General features: G+C 42.4%; 2 protein-coding genes across 5 annotated transcripts; both read left to right on the forward strand.

Annotated features, from left to right (window-relative positions):
• Positions 1-564: 564 nt before the first annotated feature.
• Positions 565-12,391, forward strand: LOC120794622 (ATP-dependent RNA helicase DHX8). Its single transcript, XM_040135843.1, has 23 exons — positions 565-898; positions 1,216-1,301; positions 1,424-1,496; positions 1,919-2,010; positions 2,953-3,059; positions 3,278-3,664; positions 3,944-4,088; positions 4,205-4,411; positions 4,546-4,633; positions 4,872-4,969; positions 5,248-5,395; positions 5,969-6,150; positions 6,612-6,806; positions 6,989-7,174; positions 7,277-7,487; positions 7,587-7,768; positions 8,295-8,435; positions 8,559-8,714; positions 9,093-9,230; positions 9,457-9,585; positions 10,440-10,636; positions 10,730-10,909; positions 11,035-12,391. Exons 1-23 carry the CDS (start codon positions 790-792, stop codon positions 11,252-11,254), a joined length of 3,657 nt encoding a protein of 1,218 aa, XP_039991777.1. The 5' UTR covers positions 565-789; the 3' UTR covers positions 11,255-12,391.
• A 475-nt stretch (positions 12,392-12,866) lies between these two features.
• On the forward strand, positions 12,867-23,938 carry LOC120794623 (ATP-dependent RNA helicase DHX8-like). 4 transcript variants are annotated; one of them, XM_040135845.1, is made up of 23 exons: positions 12,867-12,980; positions 13,130-13,215; positions 13,320-13,386; positions 13,483-13,574; positions 13,732-13,838; positions 15,153-15,464; positions 15,828-15,972; positions 16,481-16,672; positions 16,773-16,860; positions 16,951-17,048; positions 18,025-18,172; positions 18,716-18,897; positions 19,150-19,344; positions 19,444-19,629; positions 19,738-19,948; positions 20,165-20,346; positions 20,631-20,771; positions 20,927-21,082; positions 21,249-21,386; positions 21,665-21,793; positions 22,034-22,230; positions 22,594-22,773; positions 23,208-23,938. In XM_040135845.1, exons 1-23 carry the CDS (start codon positions 12,878-12,880, stop codon positions 23,425-23,427), a joined length of 3,555 nt encoding a protein of 1,184 aa, XP_039991779.1. In that variant the 5' UTR covers positions 12,867-12,877; the 3' UTR covers positions 23,428-23,938. The 4 variants fall into 4 exon arrangements, with proteins under 4 accessions (XP_039991779.1, XP_039991781.1, XP_039991780.1 ...); XM_040135847.1 differs by lacking the exons at positions 12,867-12,980; positions 13,130-13,215; positions 13,320-13,386; positions 13,483-13,574; positions 13,732-13,838 and adding exons at positions 13,941-14,047; positions 14,197-14,282; positions 14,385-14,397; positions 14,502-14,639; positions 14,797-14,903; XM_040135846.1 differs by lacking the exons at positions 12,867-12,980; positions 13,130-13,215; positions 13,320-13,386; positions 13,483-13,574; positions 13,732-13,838 and adding exons at positions 13,947-14,047; positions 14,197-14,282; positions 14,385-14,451; positions 14,548-14,639; positions 14,797-14,903.
• Positions 23,939-24,097: the final 159 nt, after the last annotated feature.

Here is a 24,097-nt window from a genome sequence, read left to right on the forward strand (position 1 = left end):
TAAAGCCAACGGCGTCCTTTCTGCTTTAGCATTTTAATTCACCGACTTGTTGCTATGAGCAGGTTTTTATGCCTGAAAGTCCCCCTCAACCCGAAATCCCGTGTCCCACTTTGTCTAACAGTCCGGGTGCATGAGACGGTGCTTTAAATCTGATTTTTCTTAAAATCTGTTTGGACCGTTTGCAGTGTTTTGGTATATTTTAAGACATTAACAGTAAGAGGATTGTCTAAAAGTAGGATTTAGATTATCCTTTAGTAATTGTTTTAATGCCGGCTTTGTCAGTCCAAACGACCGGTTGGTTTTTTTTTTTCGGCGCGCTGCTCGGCGTGAGGTTCGCTGGGGGAGGCCGTGTTAAAAGTGAACCCCACGACCAAAACTGTGGCAGTTCACCCACCGAGACCTCCGTTTATTCATCCGGCGAGTCCTCGGCGGTAAGACGGCGGCGGTCGCCGGGACTGGCCGCCGGCACCCACGCGGCGAAACTGTCCTCGACCGTCCCCGCTGAGTCTGATCCCTCGCTCCCTCCCCTCGGAGATGCTTTTAGCACACAGATTTTCACGGTCCGCCGCCGCGGCAAAACACCCCGCATGGGGAAAAGCCACCGGGCGTGATATTGACAAAAATGCATTATGAGGAACCGGAGCGCCGCCGCGCGGCGAGTATGTATGAAACGAGCGCCCCTCACGTGTTTCCGCGAAGGGAGGAAGTGGAAGTTGCCCGCATCCAGTTAATGTCTGCCGTCGTCTGCCCCGCTTTGGACGAAGAAAAAAAAAACAAGAGTCGTGGAGAATGGCAGACGGTGGAGTCGACGAGCTGTCGCAGCTCGAATATTTGTCTTTGGTGTCCAAGGTCTGCACGGAGCTCGACAACCATCTGGGAATAAGTGACAAAGATTTAGGTGTGTATTCTGCGGCCGAGAACGGCTGCCCTGAACGAGAAATCTCGGCTAACTGGCTAGCTTGTGCTAACTAGCTGTTGTTAGCCAGCTAGCTACAGCTTTGTTTTGTTTTTTATATCCGTTATCGCTGTAAAGTGGCGTGTTTTCCCACCAGATCAAGTTCTCTCTGGACTGTTTCCTGTAACGTTAACTGGATTTGCAGGCTTGTGGCAACACCTCACCACTGCCTCGGTCGTTGTTTCGTGTCATGTTCTAACGCTGGAGTCTTAGCGTCTAAGTCCTGCCCAGTGTTGATTTCCTTCTTCATTATTTCGCAGCCGAATTTGTCATCAGCCTCGCCGAAAAACAACCGACCTTCGATGGATTCAAGGCTCTTTTGCTCCAAAATGGGGCCGAATTCACCGTAAGTTCAACGCTGAAAGCTGCACCAGCAGTCACGAAGTGATGTAAGCTAACAGCTAGCTACTTGGTCAACTTGGTAACTAACCCGTTCTGTTTTCTTCTCATTTGTTGTATTTATTATAGGATTCTCTCATCAGCAATTTGCTCAGGCTCATTCAGACCATGCGACCACCATCCCAGGCCACTACAAGTAAAGGTAAGTTCATGTTTCTGTTGAGTAAGGGCGTTTATGTACTTGACCAATCAACTTCAACTTTCCTGAAATGCCAGATGGTGCTCCAAATAATAGTCTTTACCTGACAAAAGTAGCCGTACTGTCAGTGTGCTTGCTGCTAAGGGAAAGATAACCAAACGCCTCTCTGTTAATTAGAGGCACATTTTATTTTATTTCAACACCGAGGAAAATGGGGATTGCTTGGGTTGAACGCTAATCAGAGTCAAAAGGCATCTTGTAAATTGAGAGCCATTTCCACTCTACATACTTTGTAAAAACTGCTTGTATGTTGTCTCTATTTTTACCATATAATTGCTACATACCTGTCATTCCTTTTGTATATTGTTATGTGGTGTTGTGTCCTCATGAAAACTCCAGATAATGAATATTTGTCCAAATTTCAGCCTCTGAGACTTTGGTCATGCCGAAGACAGAAAAGGAGAAGTTGAAGGAGATGTTTCCTGCCCTATGTAGACCAAATGATCCAGCACCAAAGGTATGTGGCTTAAACACGTTATTATTATTAGGTGGTATCTGTTTAATTTATAATTCCACCATTCCTAATAATGCAAATTAAGATCTTTAAACGTTTTAAATGTACTGATTGTTATTGTTTGTTATTAACACCTAAAAAGAGACATTGTGTTCCCTTTGTGGCATACCTATGGTGAAGTACATTCGTATGTGAGCTGCTGTGAATTAGCAAACTGTATCTCTGCACCTCCTGTACAAGTATGGTTTTCTCACGGGAGAAGCTGGTCTAGACTCTCCACTTTGTTACCCATCTGTCAGTATGTCACACACCCTCTGAAAATTGTTTTGGTGGGTGATTCCTTACAAGCCGGAAGGAGGCCAGGCGCCTGCTTTTGAACACAAATAGTTTGCTGATATCTGACCGCTTCCCTCTTGACTGCGCTTTATGTTGTGTGCCTTTTCAATTCAATGAAGAATAATGTTGCTTTGTGTATTAGTATCTAAAGTTATCTATAGGTCAAACTAGTGATGTGTGGACTGTATACAAGGTAACTGGAAACAACCTTAGGCAAGACTCCGATGAAGCCACGATAACTGAAAATGTTTGAATAAAGCACGGTGTACTGTAGAAGAGTTTTGCGACATGTTTTTAATTTGGATGGACTTGAATTGAAGCTCACACTTGTCTGCACTTTGTTGTGTGCGTTTTCAAAGTCAGAAATAGGAGTCGTGTACCCGTCAAACAACTATTCTACCATAATGCAGCGTTTGCCTCCAAGTTGCCAGTATTTACAAAACATGTGATCTCCTAACATTGTTGCTGCTTGTAATCAAACTTACTAATGAAATTAGCCGTTGTGAATATCAAAAAATTAATATGATGGTAAAACTAAACAAAGATGGCAACCAGTGAAAGATTAAAGATATTGTGTTGCTAATGTTTCTGTTTGGCTGACTCCCTCAGAAACTACTAGATGAAGATGATGTGAAAGTAGCAGCTGATGCCATGAAGGAGCTGGAGATGTTTATGCCCAGTGTCAGTGGGACAGACTCTAAAAGCAGCAAGAGCAGGTAAGACAGCTGTGGACACATACCACATTTTTATTTTCCTTCTTGAAAGAGAAGTTTAGGTGCAAGTTATGAATGCTTTGTTAAATATAGGTAATACCACAACCCAACACATACGCACTTTGCTATGAAGTTTATTGTGTGAATTTGACTGTTTTGCTACATGTCAGCAGTGGCTTTAGATGTTTACTGTTATGTACTTTTCCCACTTATTTGTGCAGGCTAGAAAAGAGCAGACGCCACAGCCGAAGTCGCAGCAGAAGCAAAGAAAGAGACCGACACAGAGACCGAGACAGGGATCGGGAGAGGGACAGGGACAGGAAGAGAAGACATCGTTCTCGATCCCGTTCCAGATCCAGGTCTCGCTCCAGAGACCGTGATCGACACAGAGATAAAGACCGAGATCGTGGCAAAAGAAGAGACAAATCTTCCCGCTGGAGTGATCGTTCACCTAGCCCCAGAAAAGACCAAGACAGAGACTCTGACCGCTGGAAGGACAAACATGTGGACCGCCCTCCCCCAGAGGAGCCTTCTGTTGGAGACATCTACAATGGCAAAGTCACAAGCATCATGCAGTTTGGATGCTTTGTTCAACTGGAGGGTTTAAGGTCAGTATGAAGTGACCAAAAGGCAATTAATACAACTTTAACCTAACTTCAGGGTGGCGGCATAGACCACTGGTTATTCAGGACTCATTCTTGTTTCTTTTGACACAATCAAAAACATCTGGTTCTGCAAACTGGATGCAGCCGTTAGTTCTGCGCTCTGGTCACGTATGCATTACTGCGCATATATGGGGCTCAGGTTACCAGGAAAGAACTGTATTTTCAGTCTGTTAATCTGGCAGTTAAGTCAACTGTGTTGTTGTTGTTGTTCTCCTCGTGTAGGAAACGATGGGAGGGTTTGGTCCACATCTCAGAGCTGCGTAGAGAGGGCCGTGTGGCCAATGTGGCTGATGTTGTCAGCAAAGGCCAAAGAGTCAAAGTCAAGGTGCTCTCATTCACTGGCTCTAAGACCAGCCTCAGTATGAAGGTAAGACAACATTCAGGTGTGTGTGTGTGTGTGTGTGTGTGTCTGTATATATGACTGTTATTCCTTCTATTGTGAGCATGTAACTTTTTCTAATTTCTTTCTCCTTTCTTTGCCAGGATGTGGACCAGGAGACAGGAGAAGACCTGAACCCCAACAGGAGGAGGAACGTAGGCCCAGACGGAGGGGAGGAGATCTCCCTGAGGAATCCTGACCAGCCGAGCAACGTGAACCTGGGCCACGCCCCTGAGCTGGAGCAGGACGACACCCTGGAACGCAAGAGGCTCACTAAAATCTCGGACCCAGAGAAGTGGGAGATCAAACAGGTGGGCCTATACAGCATGGAATTCAGCACACAATTCAAAGTGGCAGAAGCTGTTTCATTCTTTGAGGACAACACTGAATCCTTTTGAAGGCTTATTTGATCATATGCCAATACTCCCTGGTTGGCTGCTGACAGATGATAGCCGCCAATGTGCTGTCCAAGGAAGAGTTCCCTGATTTTGACGACGAGACTGGGATTCTTCCTAAAGTTGATGATGAAGAGGGTAAGAGAGTTTTGTATACTCCCATTACACAACCGTTTGATAACAGAATACTTGTGTGTCTTTAGTAGAACACACTGAACAGATTTGCATATCTCCATACATAATACTGATGTTGGGGGGGGGGTTGTAACTCGATTTTCAGTTTGTTTTTGGTGTTTTTTTTTTGTTTCTTTTTTTCCTGTAAACTTTCATGTGAAATATGACTGCTTACTGATTGGTTGTATTTATTCTCATTCAGATGAAGACTTGGAAATTGAGCTCGTTGAAGAGGAACCACCATTCCTACGAGGACACACCAAACAAAGCATGGACATGAGCCCTGTCAAGATTGTCAAGGTACATTATCCCTATATATCATATGCTTTTTCTTGCTAAATAAATGAAAGATTTATTGAGCAATTCAGTGTGTCCAATTTTGTCAGATTATTTAGTGTCTGCTTTATAATTTTGGGGAGATGGGATTTAGCTAGCAGAATGAATATTAGAAAAGAACAGATATTCTTTGTCCAGCTGAATTTGATGCAGCACCAACACACAATGATATAAAAAGCATTTATAGCCCATTAAAATACACACGTAAAGTGACCCCTATGCCTTTCCTCTACTGTCCGTAGAATCCAGATGGCTCTCTGTCCCAGGCGGCCATGATGCAGAGTGCTCTGGCCAAGGAGAGACGAGAGCTGAAGCAGGCTGCACGCGAGGCAGAGATGGACTCCATCCCCATGGGGCTGAATAAACACTGGGTTGACCCGCTGCCAGATGGTTAGAAATCCGCTGGATGTTCATATTAAGTCATTTCTAAGTCACAGATGTTGATGCTGAAGTATAATTCATCAAATCATTGTTTAGCCATAAAAACATCTGCTAGCTTGAAATGAGGATATTGATTATCTTAGCCGCTGTCCCAGATTTTATTTAAATAGTTTTTCCTTAGATTTTGGCATGCAAGCTTTAAATATCAGAATTAATTTTGTAATGCAGTCTGTCCATGAGGTCTCCTTTTTATTTTTAAAAAATAAATAAATAAATAGACACAACCCAATCTGAGTCAGGAATGAGACTTCCTCCATGATAGGAGACTGTACACATGGCTTGCCAGTACTGGAGATGGTTATCTGGCTTCCTGCAGCCCTCTATCTGGCCGGATGGAGAAGTTTTGCCATGGTTCAGTGTGCCTGTATGCCCTTCATGGCCCCAGCTGGTCTCCACCCTTTCCAAGGGCGGTCACTATCCTGCCATAACCATGCAGATATGGCAGGGAGATTTCAGCAGAAGTATTAAAAATTGACACAGCCCTCTCTTCGTTATCAAGCACTCTTCTACTCCTCTTTACAGCTGATGGCAGGCAGATCGCAGCCAACATGAGAGGCATTGGTATGATGCCCAATGACATCCCAGAGTGGAAGAAACATGCCTTTGGGGGCAACAAGGCCTCCTATGGAAAGAAGACCCAGCTGTCAATCCTGGAGCAGAGGGAGAGCCTGCCCATCTACAAACTGAAGGAGCAGCTCATTCAGGTTCGTCACAGTTTGGGGGAAAAAAAAAAATCCAAAGGGAAACATTTCCAGAGATTTATTTTGATTCTTCACATGGGAGTTTATAAGTGATTCTGATTAGATTCTACTGAAAATTTGATTATCCTTTAACAAGCAGATGTTGATGCTTAAATAGATTTACGCTTTGAGATGCATCGAATGAAAACATCTGCCAAATGTAAATTGAGAGATTTTAGCTTCTGCTCTCGTTTTTATTGAATTTGCTTTCTCTGGTGCCTAATGCAATGTGGCTAAAGAAAAAAAATGTCGATGCTGTGTTGCAGATGGTGGTATTGTCTGTAGTATCATTGTTCTGTTGGTGTTTTTTGTTACCCATCTTAGTTTTATTTCTGTCCAAACAAAGATAAAAGACAAAATGCGGAAAGGCTGTCATTTAAGTGCCAGTGTGTAAGTTTTGCTGTCGTCTTGTTAATCTTTCACAGGCTGTTCATGACAACCAGATCCTGATTGTGATTGGAGAGACCGGGTCTGGTAAGACAACACAGATCACTCAGTATCTGGCAGAGGCAGGTTACACCACCCGGGGGAAGATTGGCTGTACGCAGCCTCGTCGTGTAGCCGCCATGTCAGTGGCCAAGAGAGTGTCCGAGGAGTATGGTTGTTGTCTAGGACAAGAGGTGAGTGACCTACCCCCCGATATCTTGTCATCTACCAATACTGGTACTTTTAAAATCACAACTTGTCTTTGTTTTTTCTTTTTCTGTATGTGTTGTTAAATCAAAACAACACGGTGTTTTAAACATCTCCAGACACCTCAGGTCTATTCCCAAATGCAGATGTTTTTAATCTTTTGTTGCAGGTGGGTTACACCATCCGTTTTGAGGACTGCACTAGCCCTGAGACGGTAATCAAGTACATGACGGACGGTATGCTGCTGAGAGAGTGTTTGATTGACTCCGAATTAGGCCAGTACGCCATTATCATGTTGGATGAAGCTCACGAGAGGACAATCCATACTGATGTTCTCTTTGGCCTGCTCAAGAAGGTGAGCAAGAAGAGCACAGGCTCGTTTATTCATTATTTGTCACAGTGGAGAGGGAGAGGAAAAAATTCAAAGAGATGCTGAGTATTCTTGTTGTACCTCCAGACTGTACAGAAACGCACCGACATGAAGCTGATTGTAACATCAGCTACACTGGACGCTGTGAAGTTCTCTCAGTATTTCTATGAAGCGCCCATCTTCACCATCCCAGGCAGAACATATCCAGTGGAGGTTCTTTACACCAAAGAGCCTGAGACAGACTACCTGGATGCCAGTCTCATCACTGTCATGCAGATCCACCTGACTGAACCTCCAGGTATTATTTTTTTAAATCTTCAAAACACAGGTGTTCTTTTTACTGCTAGACTCTTACGTCAGTCCATGTCAACATTCTCTGTCTCGCTCGTCTGTCCAGGTGACATCCTGGTGTTTCTGACTGGACAGGAAGAGATCGACACGGCCTGTGAGATCCTGTATGAGCGAATGAAGTCACTGGGACCTGATGTTCCTGAACTGATTATTCTGCCAGTGTATTCAGCCCTGCCCAGTGAGATGCAGACCAGGATCTTTGATCCCGCACCCCCAGGCAGCAGAAAGGTGCCTACATTTGATAAGTCTTTAAAACATATGGGAAATATATCCATTATACGCCTGTTAGAAAATTGCATTGGCACAATACAGGCTCTCTATCCATGTATTGTCTGTGTTTGAAGAATGCTAGTCCAAAAACATGCTAGTTATGCCATTGTCCTCTTGGATGTATTTCTGCATTACTTACATAAATGGTTATTTTTTGTATGAAATGTTCTGCTAAATACTCAGTCCATAGTCTTTATTTATGGCTTATAATTTTCGTCCCAGTGGATCTTCAGCTGACCTTTTTATATATTAGATTTTATTTTTTGGGGTCATTAAGTTTGCGACTTCTCATGGTCCTACAAAAGCCGATTTGCTGGCCTATCTCTCCAATTGTAAAACTATGTGGTAAAATGTAATGAGCGTAGACCCAAGTTGAGTTTAATGGGCAATGATGTCAGCACAAAAAAATCTTAACTTTATGTGTACTTGTTTGACTGTGGAGCAATTGTGGAATAACCTGTATTCCCTCCTCTGTTTTCCGCAGGTGGTCATTGCGACAAACATTGCAGAGACGTCTCTGACGATCGATGGGATTTACTATGTAGTAGACCCTGGCTTTGTCAAGCAAAAAGTCTACAACTCTAAGACTGGCATTGACCAACTTGTGGTGACTCCCATTTCACAGGTACAATCTCTTACAGATGCACAGTACGTGATATTGCAAACATTTGTTTTATTCGGACATAGTAATACTAAAATCTCTCCTATTTAATTGCTTTGATTGTTGGCTTTCTCTTCCCACTATTAGGCCCAGGCCAAGCAGAGGGCAGGTCGAGCCGGCAGAACGGGCCCAGGGAAGTGTTACAGGCTCTACACTGAGAGAGCCTACAGAGATGAGATGCTGACCACCAACGTGCCTGAGATCCAGAGAACCAACTTGGCCAGCACTGTGCTGTCTCTGAAGGTCAGGTGTCACTCTGCAGACGACATGCTGGGCTTATGTCTTGCTCGTGTGCTATAAATTTTTTGCTTGGATATTAAAGGAAAGGAGCATTTATGTATTTGGAGATAACAGAGGAGCTTTCATGACCACTCAGGGAGTTCATCTGCCTTCTTCTGATGTAATTAGTTCGTCAAAGAGAATTCATGTATATAGTTTGTATATAGTTTTCCAATGCAGCAACATGTGTATGGTACAGTATAGTAAAAACAAAACTAAACGTTTATGCAATGGAAATATGCAGCTAAACTTTCCAAGCTCTCAAGCTTAGGTTTTAATTCAAACCATTAACATAATACATTGGTATCTCCTTTCTTACTGTATTTGTATTTCCTCCACCAGGCAATGGGCATCAATGACCTCCTGTCCTTTGACTTCATGGATGCTCCTCCCATGGAGACTCTGATCACAGCCATGGAGCAGCTCTACACTCTGGGAGCTCTAGACGATGAAGGATTACTCACACGGCTGGGTAGACGGGTAAGGAGCGCTTTTACTGGGTGGTTTCCCTCAGGAGCAAATATGGAGTGGATAAATGACATTCGATCAAATTTGTGCAATTTATAGTTTGAATAAACTAATAATGTGTCAGTGTAGGGCAGCATGTGGTTGCTTTGTCTCTTCTCCTTTGGCCCTCACTTCCCTCTTGTCCTCTTGTATTTTGAAATTGCATTTATCTTTCATTTTCTGTGAATCTGTCTTCTAGATGGCTGAGTTCCCTCTGGAGCCCATGCTGTGTAAGATGTTGATCATGTCCGTCCATCTGGGCTGCAGTGAAGAGATGCTCACCATCGTGTCAATGCTGTCTGTGCAGAATGTCTTCTACAGGCCTAAGGTATGCTCAACACAGACCTTCCTATTTGTAATTACTGGATAATAAGGTTTTCTTCGGATTGGGCAGCTTTCTAAACTTATTTAAGACCAAGTAAAAAATAATTCATTGTTTTTGTTGAAATTTTGTTGAAAAGCTAGACATCTTTTGTACCTCAAGTTCGCTTCTCCTCGCTGGTGGGCTATCCATCAAAAAAAAAAAAAAAAAAACTTCATCTCGTTAAGAAATAATGGTGTCATACTTCCCATATTTGGTCACATTCTCCATAACTACCTGGAAATAATGGTGTCAGTCTCTGTGGAAAATCCCCAACTCTCCTGTCCTGCCTGGGTAAGTCTGGGCAACTCCTGACACCATTATTTCCAAGGTGTCCTAAGCAATATTTTTACAAAACTTTAATATTTCCGAACTGTCTAATAATAGCAATCATTTTCTTAACCCAGATTCATCACAATGCTTCTATTACTCATTGCAAGCCCAACGATTGAGTCTGATTATCACTAAAATCAATGTCCAATACATTCTGGTCTATACTGTTACACACGGAGTATATTTTCAGTATACCTTGGCACACAGAGTATATTTCCTGGGATTTTACTACAACTGGTGTCTTAACAAATCATCCCTAGGTTGGAAATTTTGTCTCTACCCTGGCCGGCACAGAGCACCATTAAAAGATGTTTTCAGAAGTGTTGTTTTTTTAATTGCTGTTTTAGTTCAACTTCACAGGTCATTGGTCCTTTGGAGACAATTTGTCCAACCATCATTTCATTTTAGTTATTTCCAGTGGAAACTTGAAAAAAATTTTTACTTTTTTTTTTTTTTTTTTTTAAACTTTTTTTTTTTTTTTCTTAAAGGACAAGCAGGCCTTGGCTGACCAGAAGAAGGCAAAGTTTCACCAACCTGAAGGTGATCACCTCACCTTGCTGGCTGTCTACAACTCCTGGAAGAACAACAAGTTCTCCAACCCCTGGTGTTATGAGAACTTCATCCAGGCTCGCTCCCTGCGCAGAGCCCAGGATATCCGCAAACAGATGCTGGGCATCATGGACAGGTATGATGGAGTCATGATAGCGAGAGGGCGTGAAATTTTCATTAAAATGTTTTTGATTTCTCATGCAAATCCAACATGCTCTCTTCTCTGCAGACATAAACTAGATGTGGTATCTTGTGGAAAAGCCACAGTGCGAGTCCAGAAAGCCATCTGCAGTGGTTTCTTCAGGAATGCGGCCAAAAAGGACCCTCAAGAGGGCTACAGAACCCTCATAGACCAGCAAGTTGTATACATTCACCCCTCCAGTGCTCTGTTCAACCGCCAGCCTGAGTGGTACGACAGCACCTCAGTTCAAACTTTTATCAGTCCGACAAGAAATGAATTGTCCTTTTTATAAAATAATAAGGAATTTCGACATTAAAAATAGTCCCCTAACTCTCTGCCATTCTTCTCCACAGGGTTGTGTACCATGAGTTGGTGCTAACTACCAAGGAATATATGCGAGAGGTGACCACCATCGACCCTCGCTGGCTGGTGGAGTTTTCTCCAGCCTTCTTCAAAGTGTCTGACCCCACACGCCTCAGCAAGCAGAAGAAACAGCAACGCCTCGAACCTCTGTACAACCGTTACGAGGAGCCCAACGCTTGGAGGATCTCCCGTGCCTTCAGACGGCGCTGATGGGGGTTGAGGTTACAAATACCGAAGACCGGTGGATTGTCCTGTTCCAGCACCGGGCGTGTGATCAGACCCTGCTGATTGAAGTTTGTACCATCACAACTCGACTTAAAGCAGTGTATTCACTCCTTTTAAAATTTGTACACATTGCACATTTTCCCCCAGCAGTTACTACATTAACCTACTACATTAATCTTCTGTGAGGAGATTCTGCAAAACAATGGACTGTCTATTTTGACACTGTACATTTTAACAGCACGTTATGCAGAAATCAGAACCTGATTGAGTCGTAACGGGGCCTTTATATTTCACTAGTCAGTACTTTCTGGTCAGACCGTAAGGATGGAATGTATATGTTTGTTAGATTTTGTACTATAACTGGGACAACTTTCACTCACTCGTCTATCTGAGACTGTTTTTTGCTACACTTACCACTGAAACTATGAAAACGTGTCCTCATTAAATACATTTTTTTGAAAGTCGGTCTGATTTTGTTGTGAACTTTAAATGGATGGAAAGGTATACACGGTGATATTTTACTGAGGGGAGGGAGATTTTGGTTTTGTGGCTTCTTTTTTTTTTTTACCCAAGCCACACAAAAGTTTAACCAAAACCAAAATGTTTGAATGGGATTATTTCAAATGTGACACACAAAAAAACCCCAACAACTGATCAGAATACTCTTTAATCTGGAAATAATAGGTTTTAATGTTATATCTAAGAATGTAGTGGAATAACAAAGGTCAATTACTGGCTATATCAGTCAAAAAGAGCAACATGTTGTATTTGTCCTTGAATGCTTCCCTTAAAAGCAATACCCGTTTAACACGCTTGTCTTGTCTAATCAAATACCCACTCAGGACATAGCAGAGGAAAAAAAGGGCCTTTGATTACCAGGGAAGTGCCCCATTCGGTGAATTCAAATCGAAAACTGCAACATTATGCCGCGTATTTCCACTTGAACTTTTAACTCCATTCAAATCTAGCTATACTATTTTGTCATTCATTAGAAAATCCTTCTTTTATGTCAAAATAGCTGTACAACAGTGAAAAAGTACTATGATACTTGCATTTGAAATTTTATTCTATTAATGTGTTATCAGTACAATGCACCTGAAGTATCAAAAATAAAGGAAAATTGTGATCCCTCTGAGTGTTGTATTAATACTGATGCATTCATGTGCAAGCAGAATTTTAATGTCATAGCTTGGTGACGTGTAGCTACTTTAAACTATTGAATATACTGTTGGGTAGTTTACTCCATAACAATGCACTGTATTTAATAAGGTTATATGTTTTCTATGTAACACTTAATATGCAAAGCGACTAGTAACTATAGCCGTAAAACAAATGTAGTGGAGCAGTAAAAAAATGTAGATACATGTACATTTCTACCTGAAATGTGGTGGAGTGGAAGTAGAAAGGGGCTTAAAAATGGAAAAGCTCCAGTCAAGTACAGTGCTTGACTGCTACTTACACGGTTTTTAATATGTAAACCGTATGTACCGTTATCTGCCTGTTGGCCGGTAGGGGGCAGCAGCAGCCGCACATGTCGCTGCAGGACAAGAGAAGAAGAGGCGCTTCTTGGTCAAGTCAAAACAAACTATAAAAAAAAAAAAAAAAAAAATGGCTGCTGTAGACGAAATAAAACGTCTTGAATATTTATCTTTGGTGTCAAAGGTGTGCACGGAGTTGGAGAATCATCTGGGAATAAGCGAAAAAGACTTGGGTAACGTTGCGCTGCATGACAGCATTGTTTTCTCACCTGCTGAACTAGCTAACTCGCCGTCGCTTGAGTACACAACAGGAGTGATAATGTCAACTAATCGGTGTGTGAAAATTAGCGTGTGTCGCTGAGCATCACTTGCTGTTTTGCAGCTGAATTTATCATCAGCCTCGCCGAAAAGCACCCCACGTTTGAGGAATTTAAAGCTGTTCTATCAGAAAATGGAGCAGATTTCACAGTAAGGTTTTTAGCAGAACAGAGCTTAATTTTTCATTTGCCAACATGGACGTATTGTGTATCACTAAAACCCATATTTCTTTTTTTTTTTTTTTTTTCCCCCAGGATACCCTCAGTGGTAATTTACTTACACTTATTCATACTATGCGCCCCTCACCATCCACAAGTAAAGGTACAAACGCTTTCCATATGTTTTATGTATTCATAGTTTATGTTCTGCAGCTATTGGCCTACAGTTAAACAATTTGTCCTCGGTGGTTTATGTCAGCACTTCAACCAGTGGTCAGGCCAAAGAGTGAGAAGGACAAGCTGAAAGAGAAATACCCTGCTTTATGTAAACCTGATGATCCTGTGTGGATGGTAAGGCTCTCTTAACGACACTTTCTTTTGACAGGCGACTGAGCTTTTCTTCTCTCATTTTCATGTAAACCTTTGTTTGCAGTGCCATAGTCATACATGTAAGCGACATATGCAGTTTGGACTATTTATGGAGCAGCTGTTATCACTTTTCCATTAGATTCCCCCTCCTCACAAAGATAAAGGTGATGAGCAGGTTGCCGCAGCAGCCATGAAGGAGCTGGAGATGCTTATGGCTAAGGATTGTGGGAAAAGCTTTGACAACAGGTAATTAAAAAAAAAAAAAAAAAAAAAAAAAAAAAAAAAAAAAAAAAAAAAAAAAAAAAAAAAAAAAAAAAAAAAAAAAAAAAAAACTATAAAAAAAAAAACAAAAATGGCTGCTGTAGACGAAATAAAACGTCTTGAATATTTATCTTTGGTGTCAAAGGTGTGCACGGAGTTGGAGAATCATCTGGGAATAAGCGAAAAAGACTTGGGTAACGTTGCGCTGCATGACAGCATTGTTTTCTCACCTGCTGAACTAGCTAACTCGCCGTCGCTTGAGTACACAACAGGAGTGATAATGTCAACTAATCGGTGTGTGAAAATTAGCGTGTGTCGCTGAGCATCACTTGCTGTTTTGCAGCTGAATTTATCATCAGCCTCGCCGAAAAGCACCCCACGTTTGAGGAATTTAAAGCTGTTCTATCAGAAAATGGAGCAGATTTCACAGTAAGGTTTTTAGCAGAACAGAGCTTAATTTTTCATTTGCCAACATGGACGTATTGTGTATCACTAAACCCATATTTCTTTTTTTTTTTTTTTTTTCCCCAGGATACCCTCAGTGGTAATTTACTTACACTTATTCATACTATGCGCCCCTCACCATCCACAAGTAAAGGTACAAACGCTTTCCATATGTTTTATGTATTCATAGTTTATATTCTGCAGCTATTGGCCTACTGTTAAACAATTTGTCCTCGGTGGTTTATGTCAGCACTTCAACCAGTGGTCAGGCCAAAGAGTGAGAAGGACAAGCTGAAAGAGAAATACCCTGCTTTATGTAAACCTGATGATCCTGTGTGGATGGTAAGGCTCTTTTAACGACACTTTCTTCTGACAGGCGATTGAGCTTTTCTTCTCTCATTTTCATGTAAACCTTTGTTTGCAGTGCCATAGTCATAAATGTAAGCGGCAACTGCAGTTTGGACTATTTATGGAGCAGCTGTTGTCACTTTTCCATTAGATTCCCCCTCCTCACAAAGATAAAGGTGATGAGCAGGTTGCCGCAGCAGCCATGAAGGAGCTGGAGATGCTTATGGCTAAGGATTGTGGGACAAGCTTTGGCAACAGGTAATTAAAAAAAAAAAAAAAATGTCTCTCACTGACAATACAAGAGCCCAATGTACAATTTATTTCTTGCTAAATGTGAATTCCTGCCATTTGGGGAAAAAATGTCTCTCACTGACAATACAAGAGACCAATGTACAATTTAGGATATATTTTAAAAATTAAATTACATCTTAATAACCGCAACACGACGGCAACATTTGGAGTATAAATTGGACTTCTCTTTTCTCATTTGCTCCTCGGGTCCGACAGGAATTTGCACAGTGACAGAGGTCGAGATGCAGACGGAGAAAGTGGACGTAAGCGAAGCCGGTCTCGCTCCAGATCACGAGATCGTGATGAAGAAACAAACCACAAGCGGAGAAGGAAACGGGCGTCTCGCTGGAGTGACCGTCCACCGAGCCCGGGCAGGGAGAACGACGACAGCAGCAACCAGGAGGACCGCTGGCGTGATAGACCTTTGCATCAGCCTCAGCAAGACGAGCCTGTTGTGGGTGACATCTACAACGGCAAAATCAGCAGCATTATGCAGTTTGGTTGTTTTGTGCAGCTAGAGGGCCTCAGGTTAGTAAACTAGGTGATCTTTGCAGCGATGCACACAATTTTTCGTTTTTGATTTGGTTTTCAGGGTTTTTACTTTTCTGTTTCTTGTACGTTATTAATTCCACCACCTCCCTTTTTACACTATATAGGTTTTTTTTATGTATATCTGTGTAAAATGTTTAAGATTTATATTTTCTTTATTGCTGTTGGGCCACTCATGCTGAAGACGTGTCCTCATGGTACAGTGAGACACTTTGGTAACATAACGAAAACATTCACTGTTTGTTGCAGTGTGATTAGTTTTTTCCAGTGCCTGGCTATAATGTTGTTTTCGTGTTTACATCCCGATCCTAACCTGTAGTGTGCAACTGTGATTGCCTGCAGAAAACGCTGGGAGGGTCTGGTGCACATCTCAGAGTTGCGCAAAGAAGGACGTATAGCAGATGTGGCTGATGTGGTCGCCAAAGGCCAAAAGGTGAAGGTCAAAATGCTGTTGCTCACCGGAACCAAGGCCAGCCTTAGCATGAAGGTGAGCCAGCTTCATCATTTATGGTTTGATATTGAAGAAAGAGAGCTGGTGTTCAAACTTTGAGGAATACAGAATAATCCATGTGCCGTGATGGAGAATATGCTGAGATCCAGTTCTTTCACACTGCTCTTTTTTTCTATCTTTTATTCTCCAACTGCCTACAAATTAACCTGTTGCTTTAAAGTTAAGAAGCTAATACATATTGACCTGATATTACTCTAATGTACTGGAATATGAAAAACATTTTTAGTGCTAAGACTCCACTTGGAGTTTTTTTTTAGTGGTTGTTTTTAGTCAGTGTAATTCATGCATTATTCTTAACTTTTTAGACAATGCCAGGAAGTCAAATGTTAAGTAAGTACACTGTTCCATAGACAAGTTGGCTTGCATTATGTATATTTATTCCGATACAGTAACACCCAACCATCTCTTAACAAAGATCACGTTCGACAAATGCAAACATTTATTTGTAAAAACAACTCAGATGCATTGTGGTTATTGTGGCTAGGACGTTGACCAGGAGACAGGGGAGGACCTGAACCCCAACCGAAGAAGAAACCTGAACACTGGAGTTGGAGACGAAATCACGAGGAACCCTGACCCCCCCACTGAAGCCAGCATGCTGGAGATAGGTGAAAATCCAACAGAGCACAAACGGCTCACCAAGATAACAGACCTTGAAAAATGGGAAATTAAACAGGTACACACTTGCTTAATGCTATCTTCATTGTTTTTTGGTTTTTTTGTGTTTTTTTTTTTTTACTGTTAAGTATATGTTTAAAAAATGTTCTTCTGTTCAGATGATTGCAGCCAATGTACTTCCCAAAGAAGAGTTCCCAGAATTTGACGAGGAGACGGGAATCCTTCCCAAAATGGATGATGATGAAGGTAAAATTCCACATTCTTTTTTTTTCTGAAGTTTTTGCAAAATGAAGGTTATACTGCGTAATAGCTACAACTACAGTTTTCCCCTCACAGACGAAGAAATAGAGATTGATCTGGTTGAAGAGGCACCACCATTCCTGAGGGGACAGACTAAATGGAGCATGAACATGAGCCCAGTCAAAATAGTGAAGGTATATATCCAGACACCAGAAAGACATTTGGGGCTGTTCGGATATTATCAGACCACTTCTGCTGTACTAACCTGCCTTATCAACTGTACATGGGGGGGGGGGGGGGGGGAAATGGCCACAGCAGTTTAGACCTGCAGATGTAATTATGTTAATGTCACCTTCTGTATGCGAAGAAAATAAAAGCTGCTACACTGCTAAGCTTAACACTCGTGCCACCGGGAGGCGCAACTGGAACAACCAGGCCAGCCAGAATGTTGGGGTTTTTTTTCTTTGCGTGTGTGTTTTGAGATTTTGCATTAAACACTACGTAATATCACGTGTCAGCTAAAATAAAATAATTAACCTCCAGTGGATATTAATACTCATGCAAGTAAAATTCAGAAGTGAAACCACTGGAGGTCAGCAAAAACATGATTTATGAGGGGATTTTAAGTTACTGCTCCCTGTCCAGGGCTAACTATTCAACCAGTTAACAAGTCAGATTTCTCCCCTCTCAGAAGTAACCAGGAGGAAATTCTGGAGGGGAGAGAGCACACAGGGACACTCAGGGCAGTGTGACCTCTTTATTCTTCGCATTATCCGTATCTCATTCATGCAGGTTTAAAAATGTGTTATATTAAAATCTAAAACACACACATACATCACCAACAGCAGCTATGAAAAAGAAAAAGCTGTAACAGCTGTAACACTCTGTCGTTGCCTGCAGATCTATTAGTAAAAGCACCTATTACTTTTGTCGCCTGTAGATGGCGCACATCTATAGGCGATGGCTGTAGCTGTTACTCTAGGTTTGATGCTGTGCATCAGTGACACTGCGTATTTGTTCATCTTATTTTATTTTAGATCAAGTAGATTGGACACCTGGAAGTACATTGGGATCTCCACGCTTGCGCTGTAAACCATGCTGCAGTTTGACAGCTGTTTCTAGTAGTTTCTCTACATTCGTACCAACAGCTGTTCTCATTTCGTCCGTTAGAACCCAGACGGCTCCCTCTCCCAGGCCGCCATGATGCAGAGCGCTCTCGCTAAGGAGAGGCGAGAGCTGAAGCAGGCGGCTCGGGCAGCAGAGATGGACTCCATCCCCACTGGCCTCAACAAGCACTGGATAGACCCAATGCCTGACTGTAAGGGCATAGACTACACATTTTTAATGATCCAAATACTTTGTATATGAGGCTGTAGATTTAAATGTGATTTCTTGCAGTAATTTTCAAGGATCAGTAGAACGAAACTTAAATCTTTTTGCCAAAAATGTTACATTCAATCGGAAACCGATCACGGGACAAAAACAATCTATGATGTGTCAGCGGTTTAAAATTTGAAAAATAAAATTCATTTTTCCTGTGCCAGGCCTATTACACTGTTACACTGTTACTATGGAATTGCTGGAGATGATTATCTAGCTTCCCTATGAGTTTATTCTGGCAAACATAGACATAATGCACTGTGACTCTCTCTTCCATAGCCTGAAGGGATATCAGAGGCTTTACAAGTTCCTACCAGCTGGTCACTACCTCTGACTCATAGTTTAATACAAAAAGATCCAGTTGAGAGGTTCATTATCATTGCGGTCCATCTTAATTAAAGAAAATGGTAGATTACAGGAGGTTGGGACGGATCTTGCCGGAACTGTTACATCTCTCGAATCACTGTCTCTCTCCTGTAAGATGAAGGAAGGCAGATCGCTGCCAACATGAGAGGCATCGGTGCTATGCCTATTGATCTTCCAGAGTGGAAAAGGTATGCCTTAGGAGGGAACCAGGTATCTTATGGCAAGAAGACAGAGCTTTCCATCCTGCAGCAGAGAGAGAGTTTGCCCATTTTCAAGCTCAAGGAACAGCTCACTCAGGTATGAGCAGTGGTGAGATTACATTCAGTGCATCACTTTATTTGGCACAAAGGGGGAAATGATTGGGAAACTGTATGAGACAGAGGAATGGACTTTTGAAAGATGTCTAAAGGGTGCTGACCTAGACCCGAATCCACGTGACAACCCGTAACATGTACATCCACCCACGGAGCCATCGATGCACCCGTGTTTTTCTTACTGAGGTTACAATGTCTCTTTGGCACCTTACCGATTTATTCTTTCCGTTGGCAGGCTGTCCATGATAATCAGATCCTGATTGTAGTCGGAGAAACTGGGTCTGGTAAGACCACACAGATCACTCAGTACCTGGCAGAGGCAGGCTACACCTCTCGAGGGAAGATCGGCTGTACGCAGCCTCGTCGCGTAGCCGCCATGTCAGTGGCCAAGAGGGTCTCTGAGGAGTATGGTTGCCGTCTAGGCCAAGAGGTGAGTGATCTCAGCGAGAAGCTTTCCTCTCCCCTGTAACATTTATCCATTTCAGATGAGTTGCAGTTTTTGTAAGATGTCCTCCAACCTTAATGTTAGGTGGGGTACACCATTCGTTTTGAGGACTGCACCAGTACGGAGACAGTAATCAAGTACATGACCCACGGTATGCTGCAGAGGGAGTGTCTGGTGGACCCGGACATGAGCCAGTATTCCCTCGTTATGCTAGATGAGGCCCATGAGAGAACAATCCACACCGACGTGCTATTTGGCCTGCTCAAGAAGGTATTTTACATTCTACCAACCATAGAAAAATATTAAGGACCAGTAAATGAGCTAATTCGGCACCAGCGATGCTTTTTCATGTGCAAAAACTTCCTCTCTCTCCTCTAGACAATACAGAAACGCAAAGACATGAAGCTGATAGTGTCCTCTGCTACACTGGACGCTGTCAAATTCTCCCAGTATTTCTTCGAAGCTCCCATCTTCACCATTCCAGGAAGAACCTTCCCGGTGGAGATTCTCTACACCAAAGAGCCTGAGACGGACTACCTGGATGCCAGTCTCATCACTGTCATGCAGATGCATTTAACTGAGCCCCCAGGTATTGTTGCTGAAATAGGATTCTCTAAACCACCTTGAATTTAAGGTTACCGTGTCCCCGGGGTCCCCCGAAGTGATTATTTGAAGGTATTTTATGCTCGTGCTGTTATGAATATACGAAACTTAGTCATGTCTCTATAGGGAAAAAAAGGAATTTGAATCAGCTTTTGTGTTTAAAAAAACCAAAACATTCCTTTTCTCCCTGTCTTTTGCCCAGGAGACATCCTGGTGTTTCTGACTGGACAGGAAGAGATCGACACCGCCTGTGAGATCCTGTATGAGCGAATGAAGACACTGGGGCCTGGTGTTCCTGAACTGATTATTCTGCCAGTGTATTCAGCCCTGCCCAGTGAGATGCAGACCAGGATCTTTGATCCTGCACCCCCAGGCAGCAGAAAGGTAATGTGCTGGATCAAATTAGGACACTTTTACTTTTTAAAACCAGTTTATTTACTTCCAGTTTTTTTCTCAAGCTCTAAAATTACACTTCTCTGCTGAATTTTGTAAACTTATACAACTTTCTTTCTTTAATAGAATTAAAACATAGTTACCTTAAGATGACTTAAAATTGATATTAACGTAAACTAAGTTCAGAACAGAGAAAAAAAGGTACCACATGCATAAACCTCTGAATGTGTGTCTAGATTCTTTGACTTTTGTTTCTTTGGCTGACAACTAACTAGGTCATCATTGCCACAAATATCGCTGAGACGTCCCTGACTATCGACGGAGTCTACTATGTGGTGGATCCTGGTTTTGTCAAGCAGATCGTGTATAATTCCAAGACCGGCATTGACCAGCTTGTGGTGACTCCCATATCCCAGGTCATTCATTTTAACACAATTCTTATCATTAGGAAATCACCCATTTTATATTTGTCCGTCTTTGTAACCTCAGTGGTTTTTATTCTATTCTGAAAAACTGAAAAAGCATCATTGGTGGTGATTTGACAGACAGACATAAAAACTCTGCTTTCTAGGCCCAGGCCAAGCAGAGGGCAGGTCGAGCCGGCAGAACGGGCCCAGGGAAGTGTTACAGGCTCTACACTGAGAGAGCCTACAGAGATGAGATGCTGACCACCAACGTGCCTGAGATCCAGAGAACCAACTTGGCCAGCACTGTGCTGTCTCTGAAGGTGATGTAGGTTTTGACAACACCTCCACAAATCAGCCTCCATCTTTTTAGCTGTTTTTGGGGCTTTTGTGAAGTGAGCTGTTCAGGCCCTCTCCTGGAAATCTGTCATGAGAACTTAAAATGTAATTTCTCTCTTCCTCCTGTGCTCTAATTGCCCCCCCCCCCAGGCCATGGGTATTAATGACCTTCTGGCATTTGACTTCATGGATGCTCCTCCCATGGAAACTCTGATCACAGCCATGGAGCAGCTCTACACTCTGGGAGCTCTAGATGATGAAGGATTACTCACGCGGCTGGGAAGAAGGGTGAGAAGAACGGGAAAAATGGGGTTTGTTATATTGGTGACAGCTGTATTTACTGCAGTCTTAAAGTAGAGATTGAATGGTCCAGAGAACAACACCTAGAATAGGTTTGTCCATTTAGTGCTTTGCTCCCCGTCTATGAAGTGAACTTACTCTGCTAAGCACTCGTTACTATAGATGTCTTGAAGGCTTACCAGTTTGGACATGGGCTCCCCACACGTAACATACTGGTTGTGCCGTACCTTCAGAAATGCGTGTTCACAACTGTCTCTGTGGTTCAGATGGCGGAGTTCCCTCTGGAGCCCATGCTGTGTAAGATGTTGATCATGTCCGTCCATCTGGGCTGCAGTGAAGAGATGCTCACCGTCGTCTCCATGCTGTCTGTACAGAACATCTTTTACAGACCGAAGGTATGCGGCTCGCACACCCGCTTTGACTGCAGTCTCGTTCAAATAAGAAATTACTTCTCTAACATACACATACGAATGATTGATTAATGACGCTCAACACTGTTTTCTCCCCAACATCTTTGGTGGGAAAACATAATTCAGAGTGTTTTTCCAACGCAACCGCACCTCTAAAATACCAGATATCGGACTCAGTGTTTCCTCAAAAGACACAAAAACAAAATTCAATCCTTGCATTTGCAGGACAAACAGGCCCAGGCTGACCAGAAAAAGACCAAGTTCTTCCAGCCGGAGGGAGACCACCTTACACTTCTGGCTGTCTACAACTCCTGGAAGAACAACAAGTTCTCCAACCCCTGGTGTTTTGAGAACTTCATTCAGGCTCGCTCCTTAAAGAGAGCTCAGGACATCCGCAAGCAGATGTTGAGCATCATGGACAGGTATTCTGCAAATGAAACTCAGCTGTGCTTTAACCATTAGTTTGATTTCCCCTGTGTATTTTAGTGTTTGTTGTACTTCTGAAAATGGAAAATTGTACTACATCCCCCTGAGTAACACTGATAGAATTTAAAACAGAGACCACATTCTACCTTATAAACTGTGGAAACGGTTATTAATATTTTATTTATTTATTAATTAAATATAAACGTTATGCAGTACTGTGAGGGAAACAGGTACTCAGTGGTTAACCTCAGTCAAACATAAACTGTACACGATGTCCTATGAAAAACTACACTGTTGGTACAGATAACCTATTTCTGAGTGCAGCATACCAGTATTGAATTAGACGAAATTTTTCTCAGACACAAGTTGGACGTGGTGTCTTGTGGAAAGGGCACCATGCGGGTCCAGAAAGCTATTTGCAGCGGCTTCTTCAGGAACGCAGCCAGGAAGGACCCTAAGGATGGCTACCGTACCCTGATTGACCAGCAGGTGGTGTACCTTCACCCCTCCAGCACTCTGTTCAACCGCCAACCAGACTGGTGAGTCCTCATTGTGCTCTGCACGGTGGATTTGGAGGACCAGGCTTATCCGACGTCGTCGACAAGATTTTAATCCATATTCCAAAGACATTACCGGGGGCCTTACTTGTAGCTTGAGTGATTAATTTGTATGAATTTCTTGTATAATTGTTGTTATTGCGGAAATGATTAACAGACAGAGAATAACAAAGAAAAAGACAAAGAAGAGCCTCAGATTCTCACATTTGAGAAGCTGTAACCATTGAATGTTTATCATTTTTGCATGAAAAATGACAGAAATTATTGGTTTATTAAAATATTTAGTTGCGGATTAATTTTCTGTTTATTGAATAACTAATTAATTGACCAATTATTTCAGTTCTATTAGTAATTTATCGTGAATTAAAATAATCATTATGAACTGTATTTTTGTCCTCATCATTCTTTTTCTACAGGCTTGTGTACCATGAGCTGGTATTGACCACCAAGGAGTACATGCGGGAGGTGACCACCATCGACCCCCGCTGGCTGGTGGAGTTCGCCCCGGCCTTCTTCAGAGTCGCCGACCCCAGGCGCCTCAGTAGGCAGAAGAGGCAGCAGAAACTGGAACCTCTCTACGATCGTTACAAAGAGCCCGACGCCTGGAGGATCTCCCGCGCCTTCCGGCGGCGCTGAAGATGCGTCGGGATTATACCAGGTGGACAAACCATGCAGTGCATACTGAGCCAGCTAATGGCTGAAAAAGACACTTTGGTTTCATTTTTTTAATTTAGCTATGCCTAAGCTAAGCCTTCTACCAGACAAATGGTAATTAAACCTTATTTAATCGTCTTTTAGGAATGTTTTTCACAATATTTAAGATTGCTTATCTCAATTAAGTAATCCTTAATTTAGCCATGTTAGCTATGTCGTTACCACTTCAGCAACATTTCCTTTGGTCAAAGTTTCCTATATTGAATTTTCTTTATGAAATATTTAATATATAGCTGATTTTTTTTTTTTTTAATTTGTTCATTATTGTTAACATTTGCAATCATCGATGGTGGTTATGCGTGATTGCAGATAAACACTGGATGCACTTCTGTCTGCTGCTGTGCCATATTTATCCAATGTCTTGTTTGCTTGGATACTGCGAAATATTTGGCCAAAGCGTGCGCAAGATGTTAAGGCCAAATACTGTTTCGATTAAAGGAATAGTTCGAAATCGAGTGAAATGGGCTTATCTGCTTTATTCTAGAGAGTAAGATGAGAAAATTGGTACCACTGTCATGTCTGCCCAGTAAATATGAAGACCCTGCTAGTGGCTGGTTAGCTTAACACAGAGACTGGAAACGGGAGAAACGGC

This window comes from Xiphias gladius, chromosome 9 (assembly GCF_016859285.1).
Source record: "Xiphias gladius isolate SHS-SW01 ecotype Sanya breed wild chromosome 9, ASM1685928v1, whole genome shotgun sequence".
In the NCBI taxonomy this organism is placed as follows: Eukaryota; Metazoa; Chordata; class Actinopteri; order Istiophoriformes; family Xiphiidae; genus Xiphias; species Xiphias gladius.

What these genes read in the sequence shown, in the direction of transcription:
- LOC120794622 (XM_040135843.1), top strand. Translation starts at nt 790, where the DNA reads ATGGCAGACGGTGGAGTCGACGAGCTGTCGCAGCTCGAATATTTGTCT. An exon ending in TCTAAAAGCAGCAAGAGCAG is followed by an intron (nt 3,060 to 3,277) that starts GTAAGACAGCTG and finishes TTATTTGTGCAG; the next exon opens with GCTAGAAAAGAGCAGACGCC. An exon ending in GCACTGTGCTGTCTCTGAAG is followed by an intron (nt 8,715 to 9,092) that starts GTCAGGTGTCAC and finishes TTCCTCCACCAG; the next exon opens with GCAATGGGCATCAATGACCT.
- LOC120794623 (XM_040135845.1), top strand. Translation starts at nt 12,878, where the DNA reads ATGGCTGCTGTAGACGAAATAAAACGTCTTGAATATTTATCTTTGGTG. An exon ending in AAAAATGGGAAATTAAACAG is followed by an intron (nt 16,673 to 16,772) that starts GTACACACTTGC and finishes TCTTCTGTTCAG; the next exon opens with ATGATTGCAGCCAATGTACT. An exon ending in TGGTGACTCCCATATCCCAG is followed by an intron (nt 20,772 to 20,926) that starts GTCATTCATTTT and finishes TCTGCTTTCTAG; the next exon opens with GCCCAGGCCAAGCAGAGGGC.